The sequence below is a fragment of the Ranitomeya imitator genome, chromosome 4 (genome assembly GCF_032444005.1).
Source record: "Ranitomeya imitator isolate aRanImi1 chromosome 4, aRanImi1.pri, whole genome shotgun sequence".
In the NCBI taxonomy this organism is placed as follows: Eukaryota; Metazoa; Chordata; class Amphibia; order Anura; family Dendrobatidae; genus Ranitomeya; species Ranitomeya imitator.
The window spans coordinates 582,807,234-582,819,374 of record NC_091285.1 but is presented as its reverse complement, the minus strand read 5'-3'; the positions used below and the strand labels follow the sequence as shown (position 1 = coordinate 582,819,374).

Sequence of the window (12,141 nt, the reverse complement as noted above, 5' to 3'; positions counted from 1 at the left end):
AGAAAGAGGAGAAGAGAACTGGCTGAGGACTTGAGAACCGAAATTGTTGAAAAATATCAACAATCTCAAGGTTACAAGTCCATCTCCAGAGATCTTGATGTTCATTTGTCCGTGGTGCGCAATATAATCAAGAAGTTTACAACCCTTGGCAATGTAGGAAATTTGCCAGGATGTGGACGCCAGAGAAAAATTGATTAAAGGTTGCAATGCAGGATAGTCCGGATGGTGGATAACCAGCCCCAATCAAGTACCAAAGAAATTCAAGTTGTCCTGCAGGCTCAGGGTGAATAAGTGTCGGCGCAAACTATCTGTCAATATTTGAATGAAATGAAACGCTATGGAAGGAGACCCAGGAAGACCCCACTGCTGACAAAGAAACATAAAAAAACTAGACTGCAGTTTGCCAAAATGTACGTGAGTAAGCCAAAATCTTTCTTATGTCTTGTGGACGAGACCAAGATAGAGTGTTTTGGTAAAGCTCATCATTCTACTGTTTACCGAAAACAGAATGAAGCCTACAAAGAAAAGAACACAGTACCTACAGTCAAAAATATAGTGGAGGTTCAACAATGTTTTGGCGTTGTTTTGCTGCCTCTGGCACTGGGTGCCTTGATTGTGTGCAAGGCATCATGAAATGTGAAGATTACCTAAGGATTTTGGGTCTCAATGTAGTTCCCAGCATCTGAAAGATGGGTTTGCGCACAAGGTCATAGGTCTTCCAGCAGGACAATGACTCTAAACATACTTCAAGAAGCACCTAGAAATGAATTGAAACAAAGCGATGGAAAGTTCTTAAGTGGCCTGCAATGAGTCCGGATCTAAATCCCATTGAACACCTGTGGCGAGATCTTTGGGAGAAGGCACCCTTCAAATATGAGAGACCTGGCGCAGTTTGCAGAAGAAGAGAAGGTCCAAAATTCCAGTTCAGAGGTGTAAGAAGCTTGTTGACGGTTATAGGAAGCGATTGATTGCAGTTATACATTCCATAAGGTGTGCAACCAAATATTAGATTGAGGGTGCCAACAATTTTGTCCAGCCCATTTTTGGAGTTGTGTGTGAAATTATGTTCAATTTGCCTTTTTTTCCAGTTTTTTTGGTGCTGTTTCAATACACACAATATATATATATATATATATATATATATATATATATATATATATATATATATATATATATTGTTATGCAGTGAACCCTGTAACAGGTAGGGGGCGCTGCATGGTCTCCCAATATACGCACGGAGGCGTATTGAGGCTGTGATAGTGCATGGCAGTTGCATGCATGGATGTGATTATGTGACAAAGTCCGGCATTGTGGTGAATGGCCGATATATGTGTCGCAGAGGAGGAGACTCTGCGCTGCCAGCCTGAAGCGATGTGGTGTTCTGGGACCTGTAGTCCTATAGTTATAGTGTTGTATAATAGTCATTGGAGGTTTGGCAGGGCTAGTTATGTGAGATGGGCGGGACAAACTAGCCACACATCCACACTCCCACCCAGGGGAGTGGTTAAGGATATATAATGTGACCATGGTGTGGGTCACATGGTTCCTGTGTGGTTCCAGTGGAAGGTCCTGGAGAGCCTGTGTGTTGGGAGGTCCTGGGAGTAGGACCGGATCCCTGAATAGCACACTGAACTACCTGTGTTGGATTTCCTTGGAGTAGGAGTCCTGAAGAGCACATGGTGGGGCTTTGGACTGACCTGGTGGTCTGGAGTATTGGACAAGGTCCTGAATAGCACCTGGACAGGTCACATGTGCTGTTCATGTGGGGAAGCTACTGTCCTTCGGTGGGTCTGGACTGACTAAGATATGCCGCCAGGCAAGTTGGTGATTCCCGTGAGGCAGCTTTCCCAGAGGACTGACAAGGAGTCAGCAGGTGGAGCAGGAGCTCCCTTCAGGTACTTGTACAGACTGTTGGTACTTGTGATATGAACTGTGTGGTAACCCATGGAAACTGGTCAGGAGAGGACCAGCGTGTTTAGTTGCAGCAAACCGTTATGTCGTATGTTGGTGCCTGTTGTGCTCCATGGACATTGGTGAAGTGGACGGCGTACGGACACCCATGGTAACTGGGCGAAGTGAGAGGCCCAGCATGTTTAGTGTCCGTGAGACAAAGCCGTGTTTGAAGTGTACAAGATAAAGCTGCAAGTTATTATCACCAGTTGGTGCCTGTTCTTGTGTTATGAAATGTGAACTGTGCACAATCCGGTTTACGACCCTTTAATAAACCGTATGGACTATTTTTGTGTTCAAAAATCGTGCCTGACTACGTCAATCCCGTGCCAAGCGAGTGATCCCCTACCCGTTAGTAAGTGCAATCTTACTATATATATATATATATATATATATATATATATATATATATATATATATATATATATATATATTAGACAAAAAATGGAACAGCACAAATCCTATACTTATCGGGTGCACAGCCCAAACAACCCGTCCAATGGTTGTATACCAATCCAGATAGATCACAAAAATAGGCAGCACTCCATATTCAAGAGATAATATGCAGGTGTTTATTAAGGCCACATCTCCATGCAACGTTTCGGCTCCAACTGAGCCTTTCTCAAGCCTGGCTTGAGAAAGGCTCAGTTGGAGCCGAAACGTTGCATGGAGATGTGGGCTTAATAAACACCTGCATATTATCTTTTGAATATGGAGTGCTGCCTATTTTTGTGATCTATATATATATATATACATACTGTATGTGTAATAATGAGAAATGACACAGGGAAAAGTATTGAACACTGTGACAGGGTCACTGGCGCTGTATGTGAGGGGAGATATGTATCATAAAGATTGCTTTCTCCTGAGATCTATAACCTATAAGTTTCTCTCCAGCATTCTATGTGCTGAGGGGGGTTAAACCAGTTGGTACAAGGGTCTGGGTTTTTTGTGAGTAGGTGAGAGAAGGGCGGGATGCCTACTCACCATACAGGTCCTTCTCAAAAAATTAGCATATAGTGTTAAATTTCATTATTTACCATAATGTAATGATTACAATTAAACTTTCATATATTATAGATTCATTATCCACCAACTGAAATTTGTCAGGTCTTTTATTGTTTTAATACTGATGATTTTGGCATACAACTCCTGATAACCCAAAAAACCTGTCTCAATAAATTAGCATATCAAGAAAAGGTTCTCTAAACGACCTATTACCCTAATCTTCTGAATCAACTAATTAACTCTAAACACATGCAAAAGATACCTGAGGCTTTTATAAACTCCCTGCTTGGTTCATTACTCAAAACCCCCATCATGGGTAAGACTAGCGACCTGACAGATGTCAAGAAGGCCATCATTGACACCCTCAAGCAAGAGGGTAAGACCCAGAAAGAAATTTCTCAACAAATAGGCTGTTCCCAGAGTGCTGTATCAAGGCACCTCAATGGTAAGTCTGTTGGAAGGAAACAATGTGGCAGAAAACGCTGTACAACGAGAAGAGGAGACCGGACCCTGAGGAAGATTGTGGAGAAGGACCGATTCCAGACCTTGGGGAACCTGAGGAAGCAGTGGACTGAGTCTGGTGTGGAAACATCCAGAGCCACCGTGCACAGGCGTGTGCAGGAAATGGGCTACAGGTGCCGCATTACCCAGGTAAAGCCACTTTTGAGCTACAGAGAAGCAGCACTGGACTGTTGCTAAGTGGTCCCAAGTACTTTTTTCTGATGAAAGCAAATTTTGCATGTCATTCGGAAATCAAGGTGCCAGAGTCTGGAGGAAGACTGGGGAGAAGGAAATGCCAAAATGCCTGAAGTCCAGTGTCAAGTACCCACAGTCAGTGATGGTGTGGGGTGCCATGTCAGCTGCTGGTGTTGGTCCACTGTGTTTCATCAAGGGCAGGGTCAATGCAGCTAGCTATCAGGAGATTTTGGAGCACTTCATGCTTCCATTGGCTGAAATGCTTTATGGAGATGAAGATTTCATTTTTCAGCACGACCTGGCACCTGCTCACAGTGCCAAAACCACTGGTAAATGGTTTACTGACCATGGTATTACTGTGCTCAATTGGCCTGCCAACTCTCCTGACCTGAACCCCATAGAGAATCTGTGGGATATTGTGAAGAGAAAGTTGAGAGACGCAAGACCCAACACTCTGGATGAGCTTAAGGCCGCTATTGAAGCATCCTGGGCCTCCATAACATCTCAGCAGTGTCACAGGCTGATTGCCTCCATGCCACGCCGCATTGAAGCAGTCATTTCTGCCAAAGGATTCCCGACCAAGTATTGAGTGCATAACTGAACATTATTATTTGATGGTTTTTTTGTTTGTTATTAAAAAACACTTTTATTTGATTGGATGGGTGAAATATGCTAATTTATTGAGACAGGTTTTTTGGGTTATCAGGAGTTGTATGCCAAAATCATCAGTATTAAAACAATAAAAGACCTGACAAATTTCAGTTGGTGGATAATGAATCTATAATATATGAAAGTTTAATTGTAATCATTACATTATGGTAAATAATGAAATTTAACACTATATGCTAATTTTTTGAGAAGGACCTGTATCTCCACCTCAAGGGTGTGGTTGGCAGAGTTAAATGTCCAGGGACTGTGTTTTTTTTCTCTGTTTGTTTGGAGGAAGGAAGTCTTCAGATGCAAGCTCCGGCAGGAGTTGAGGTGTGTTGCATCCCCGAGGGCCGGAGCTATACTGGGAAGGACTGTTTGTATGGATTTTTTATTTTCATTTGTGCCAGGAAGGCTAGTTTTGTGTTATTACTTTGCTTTGTGGCTTATGAAGCACTAAACCACCCAGAGACTTGAATGCCAAGTGTTCCCGTGTCTACCTCGGGCAGCAGCTGAGTGAGTCTAGCTGCCACAACACGCTTACGGAAATTAATGTAATACTTCATACAGAAGTCTTTGTTGGTAATGACATTTTCAAGACACCTTCTGTATGGAGAAACTAATCGCATGCATTGCTCAGGTGTGATTTTGGCCCATTCTTCCACACAAACACTCTTCAAATCCTGAAGGTTTTGCGGACTCCTTATTTGAACTTTGTCCTGACCATTTTTGGGGGCTTATGTGAAATCATGTCCAATTTGCCTTTTTTTCCTTATTATTTTTTGTGCTGTTCCACGATACCCACAAAGGAAATAAAAGTGTATGACAAATCATATGTAATTGCAATTATTTTCTGGGAGGAATACTTCATTTTCTGCAACAATTTCAAGGGTGCTAGCACATTTTTGGCCATGACTGATTATATATACAGTGTATATATATACATATATATGTGTATATATATATATATATATATATATATATATATATATATATATATATATATATATATACATATATATATATATATATATATATATATATATATATATATATATAATCGATACACAACACAATTGCAGGACTAAAATCTATCAGGTGCAAACAATCTATAAGCCTTTATCTTGGCAAGCAAATTGAAAAATGGCCGATGAGCAGCTGCACAGGGCAGAAGATTAACCCCTCGATATCTTGACCCAGCGTGCAGGGTGCCTGTTCTATCATGGTGATCTTCTATTTTTCCAGGCCATATTTCAGTTATCTCTGATTGTGATGTGGCAGGAAGTGGCTGATCTTCTTGTTTGTGTTTGGAACTTTAGAGGAAGCAAGTAAGGGGGAGGAAGAGAGGAGAAAAGCAGGGGCAGCTATTGCCCGGATGGTTTTCAGGGGTGCGTAGGCTGTTCTCAAAAGATTTATATCCATGTACATAAAGTGAGATACAATTAAGAGTGCAATGGCTGGAAATCATCAGAAAGTAGCTGAATGTTCTTCTGTTCACATCCCACATCCATAACTTTATTTGCAATCTGGCACATTTTTATTTGCAATGACATGTCATGTAGAATAGAAATATATCTGCAGCTGTGAATGTCCTAATAATAATCGTGGTCATCACATGGAGTCATAACTGCCTGCTGAACAGGCACATTTTATACAGTCAGAGGACTTACATGAGTCTCGAGGGTTCTGAACTTGAGAACATGTTGCTCCTAACTTTATCATTTGTAAAGTTGAAAAATGGACAATGTGTATTATGTGGCCAGTGGACTGAGAAGAATTTTGTTTAGCTCAGTTTGGACAACACAAATTACAACTTTTTACAATGGCGCCAGAACTCAGATTTTGAGGTACTGTCGTGTAAATCGTTTCCATCGCATTCATCCACCTTTTCAATATTTTCTGCCTGGATTCTGCCTCATCAGATGGTCAAAGAATGAGAAGTCCTTGTTTTCAACATAAATGTGGATTCCAGAGATGAGAAATAAATTGTGATCAACTAACCATCTAATATGGATGGTGGTCTTCCACTTTTCCCTGAAAAAATATGATCTTTAGGACCCTGACCCTTTTGTTCTCAAGGAAGGATGAGCTGCTGCTCAATATATCTGACAGTGACTTACTCCACTCTCCCCATTCACAACATATACACACGTGGGGAGATAGATGATCAATTAACAGATAGATACCTAAGGTGTATGGTACTAGTGGACACAGATAGAAAAGGGCCCCTGTATAAGAACAGAACATGGGCCCTTTGCAGTCCAATATTTCATCATGATGCATATTTATGCTTTGGACTTTTAAGTGGTTATATGAGGTGAAGAAGTGACATAAATAATGATATAAAGTATCATCATTCAGAATACATCTAATTTGTAAGAGTGACAGGCAATGTTTTATATATTAAGACAGAATGGATGACATTAAAAAGACAGCATGGATTACAATAAAAAGACAGCATGGATGACATGAAAAAGACAGCATGGATGACATAAAAAAAGACAGCATGGATGACATAAAAAAGACAGCATGGATGACATGAAAAGACAGCATGGATGACATGAAAAAGACAGCATGGATGACATTTGTACACACTGCTTAGTACTGCATACAATCTAGTGAATGAGGATCACTCAATGTCTCCAAATTCTGTGGTTCACTCAGTTACATAGAGGATGTCAGCAACCTTGTTAGTTAAATATTACACATATAGGAGACCCCTATCAGGTTAATGAACCACATGACTGACATAACACTAAGCATTGGTGTGTGAACCGTAACAGCAAGTAGAAGGAAAAATAATTAACCTTTATACTATAGCCCTTCACATTGGGAGGTACAACAAAGTTATGTTCTGACTTGGTTTTATTTATACAAACGATTTCTTTTAATCTTTACTTCTTATATGCCTTCCTCGACAAAATGGAAAATGTTGGATATAAGTTGTATATTGTAGCCTGCATGTTTGACTCACAAAAACATTTCAGACAATTTAGGGTTCTGTGCAATAGAGCTAGAGGGCTTATTCTGTATTTAATTGTGTCTATTACCCAGGATAGGACCTGGATGCTGGATTGCGGATAGAAGGGTGGGCTCCCAAACCAACTAATCAGTTCTGACTTAAAGTGAATCTGTCATCAGGTTTTTGCTATGTAATCTGAGGACAGCATGAGGTAGCTTTTAACACACTGAATTCAGTGATGTGTCACTTATTAGGCCGTGTGCTGTTGTTTACTTACAATGAAGATTTTATCACCAGGACATTATCATTTCTGGTAGCTAGATGTTCACGCCCCTCCTGTGACAGGCAGCTGACTGTCAATAGACAATGTACACAGTAAGCTGTGGTGGAGGTGGGGTTAGCTTTCTCAACTCTGCTGCATTAAACCCTCTGATTGTGTCACAACTGCTGCACCCAGTACCCTAAGTGATACATCGCTGGAATCAGGGTCTTTCTCTACATTATACTGCCGCCAGATGAGGTAGTAAAATTATGGCAACGCATTCCCTTTAAACTGTTTAATTAGCCACACTAGGAGCCAGAGGTGTGATTGGATTAGACAGTACTCCCAGCTTGGAGAAGCCCTGCTGGAGCCACCGCCCAGACTGATATGGACACTGTCTAAAACCTGATAGAAAAGGATACTCTTATGTTTAGTGGCCATATGATTTAGGAATTTTGTTTTGAACTATATTGTGACTTAATTTTCCATGTGGTTAGTAAATAATGTAAATGAAATGGTTGCATATAATTTACCATGTCTTTATAGGGCATGTACCAGATGTTTTGAACTGATACTCTCATTAACAAACAGTTGCTCTATTAACTCAGAAGGCACCAATAGGCAATCTTTAAAAAAAAATCATTTGACCTTTATTAAAAAAAAAAAAAATTAGTAATATTGCAATTTTTGATTTTTGGCCAATGGAGCTTTTTTAAATCCTTTACTTCCTGTCCGTTCTGGTAGAGTTTACTAGAGTTTTCTTATCAGCAGAGGCCGGATTACAATGACAGGTGGCACAGAATCCGCCAATCACAATAGGCGATGTCACAGCTGAACCTGCTTACCATTGCACACTCTCATTAGACACTTCAATACATAGATAAGGTTTGGATCTGACCATTGTGGCTAATGTAAATGTCTTGGTTCCTGGAACAAAAGTATGAGTTTAAAAAATTCCAAGTGGCCAAAATGAAAATGACAAGAGTTCTATATTTTATGTTTCATACAGGTTGTGATAAGTAGAAAAAAAACACATTACCAAAAATTAAAGGGAACATCTCATGTAACAAAAATATGCTTTAACCTGCAGATTTGTGGTTTATCTGCAGGTTAATAGCGTCCTGACACCGTGCGGCCGCCGCACTGAGAGCCTTGCTGCAAGGAGGAAATTAACTTTGTTCCCCCAGCAGCCTCCGACTTTCAGTCATAGGGGTGGCGCTGACACGGTTTCAGTCACAGCTCAGTACATAGTGAGCGAAGGTTGTAACCCTGTCCTGGCACTGACTGACACCCGGCTCTTCATTAGAGCTAGCTGTCAGTCAGTGCTAGAGGTCGTCCTCTATGCACAAAGTAATGGCTCAAACCATTTCGGCTCCACCCCTATGACTGAAAGTCCGAGCCTGCCGGGAGGCACTTGAAAATCCCTGATGACAAATATGGTCGTTAAAGGTCACATGATATCAATAACCTATCTGGCAATGAATGGAGATATAAAACTGATCAGCAATTCAAGAGAATAGGAGACGATCTGCAGCACTCGGCAGGGGCTGCTACACATTGCATGGAGCTGTGCAAAGCATCACACCTCAAAACTGAAATAATGAAATGACTAAGGCTAAGTTCACATTAGCATTCAGTGACTTTGCGGAGGGCTGCGTACGTCCTCCGTTAAGCTCTGCCTAAATCCGCATACTTCTGCATTGGGTACGCAGGACATGTGGATGTATGCGGATGCGTTGCTTTGACGCGCCCGTTGACCGCACGGGAATGCAACAAATTGCGCTTTGTGCGGATGGTGGGTGCGTCAAAATGACACATCCGCATACATCCGCATATGCTGTGTACCCAATGTTAAAGATAGGTAAGCAGGACGTATGCGGAAGTATGCGGAAGTGGGCGGGCTTAACGGAGGACATACGCAGCCCATTCGCAAAGACCCCGAACTCGGTGAACTCAGCTTAAGCAGACTACAAATAAAAGAAATAATTAAGGAGAGGGAAGGTATGCTTTATTACATTCAACATTAGTAATGGTAAGATTTCTAAAACTTACTCCAAAAAGCGGGTGATGTAGTCTCTGCTGCAACGTGACCAGGTGAGAGGAGATGTATCATACAATAACTGAGGAGACATGATGTGCGGTCTCTTTCCCTTGGGCTCACAGTCATTCCCAATGCCATCATGTTGTACACCGAAACTAGGACATAGAGAAATAAAAGTTATTCAAGGGGGCTGAGCTAAGAAAAAGGTGCAGTTTGCAGATTATCTCATGGTGCTGTATAAATAAATAATAATAATTATATATATATATATATATATATATATACTAGATTGTGGCCCGATTCTAACGCATCGGGTATTCTAGAATATGCATGTCCCCGTAGTATATGGACAATGATGATTCCAGAATTCGCGGCAGACTGTGCCCGTCGCTGATTGGTCGAGGCAACCTTTATGACATCATCGTCGCCATGGCAACCATTATGACATCTACGTCGATACTGTGCCCGTCGCTGAATCAGAAACGTGGCATTTCTACGTCCTTTATGACATCATCGTCGCTGTGCCCGTTGCTGATTGGTCGAGGCCTGGCGGCCTCGACCAATCAGAGACGTGGGATTTCTACGTCGATGCTGTGCCGGTCTCTGATTGGTCGAGGCCTAGCGGCCTCGACCAATCAGAGAGCCGGGATTTCCAGGACAGACAGACAGACAGACAGAAAGACAGACGGAAAAACCCTTAGACAATTATATATATAGATATAGCAGAGGGAGACAGCGAGCGTCATGTTGCCTCCATCCTTAAAATTTCAAAGACGGCAGTACATTACAAGAAGGTCAAGCAGCAGACATTAGGGACAACAAAGCTACAGACCGCAAAACCAGTAACCAAAAGGAAACAATGATGTACTAGTCCAATTTAAAGATAGAAATTATTATAACTAAAATTTGACACAGATTGAAGAAGGGGTTATGTAAAATTACAAATTCATTATGATCAATTGGTGCTAGAACATGTGGCACACACTTCCCACATATCATCCTAACCAGTAATTAACATTTAGAAAAATAGCATGTAGTAAAACTATTATTTCATATTATAAATAATTAATTAAAAACGCATTCTGCAAATATTTTTCCACAAAGATCTCCCTGCGTGCTACTAGTAAACCCAGGATTCAGGTTCTAAGTGATAGCGCATACAGGATCCATATTGATTACCTTATTATAGAGGTGCAGAGTACGCAGCTCCTGGCAGGACTTAAGGGGGGAGTGTGTGCCCGCCCAAAGCACATTTCAGTCCAACCTTCCTCAGGGGAGTGTAATGGAATGGATGGAATGTAATCAAGAGGATATCTATATATATAATTGTCTAAGGGTTTTTCCGTCTGTCTGTCTGTCTGTCTGTCTGTCCTGGAAATCCCGGCTCTCTGATTGGTCGAGGCCGCCAGGCCTCGACCAATCAGAGACCGGCACAGCATCGACGTAGAAATCCCGCGTCTCTGGTCGAGGCCTGGCGGCCTCGACCAATCACTCAGCAATGGGCACAGCGACGATGATGTCATAAAGGACGTAGAAATCCCGCGTCTGATTGGTCGAGGCCGCCAGGCCTCGACCAATCAGCAACGGGCACAGCATATATATACATATATATACAGCTCTGGAAAAAATTAAGAGACCACTGCAAAATTTTCAGTTCCTCTGATTTTTCTCTTTATAGGTATATTTTTGGGTAAAATCTACATTGTTGTTTTACTTTATAAACTACTCACAACATGTCTTCGAAATTCAAAGCTAAAAATTTTCTATTTATTTGCAGCAAATAAGAAATCGTCAAAATAATAAAAAAGAAACAGGGCTTTCAGACCTCAAAGAAAACAAATTCTTATTCATTTAGAAACAACAATACTAATGTTTTAACTCAGGAAGAGTTCAGAAATCAATATTTGGTGGAATAACCATGATTTTTAATCACAGCTTTCATGAGTCTTGGCATGCTTTCCACCAGTCTTTCACACTGCTTTTGTGTGACCTTATGCCACTCCTGGCACAAAAATTTAAGCAGTTCTTTTTTGTTTGATGGCTTGTGACTATCCATCTTCCTCTTGATTACATTCCATCCATTCCATTACACTCCCCTGAGGAAGGTTGGACTGAAATGTGCTTTGGGCGGGCACACACTCCCCCCTTAAGTCCTGCCAGGAGCTGCGCACTCTGCACCTCTATAATAAGGTAATCAATATGGATCCTGTATGCACTATCACTTAGAACCTGAATCCTGGGTTTACTAGTAGCACGCAGGGAGATCTTTGTGGAAAAATATTTGCAGAATGCGTTTTCAATTAATTATTTATAATATGAAATAATAGTTTTACTACATGCTATTTTTCTAAATGTTAATTACTGGTTAGGATGATATGTGGGAAGTGTGTGCCACATGTTCTAGCACCAATTGATCATAATGAATTTGTAATTTTACATAACCCCTTCTTCAATCTGTGTCAAATTTTAGTTATAATAATTTCTATCTTTAAATTGGACTAGTACATCATTGTTTCCTTTTGGTTACTGGTTTTGCGGTCTGTAGCTTTGTTGTCCCTAATGTCTGCTGCTTGA

At 41.1% G+C, this 12,141-nt stretch overlaps 1 protein-coding gene across 2 annotated transcripts in view; it reads right to left on the bottom strand.

Annotated features, from left to right (window-relative positions):
- Positions 1-12,141, bottom strand: part of ADAMTS7 (ADAM metallopeptidase with thrombospondin type 1 motif 7) — a 131,715-nt gene that overhangs the window by 89,846 nt on the left and 29,728 nt on the right. For both annotated transcript variants that reach the window (XM_069766453.1, XM_069766454.1), the window contains exon 8: positions 9,579-9,722. In XM_069766453.1, the coding sequence (XP_069622554.1) occupies positions 9,579-9,722 (144 nt within the window). The remainder of the gene's footprint in view (positions 1-9,578; positions 9,723-12,141) is intronic.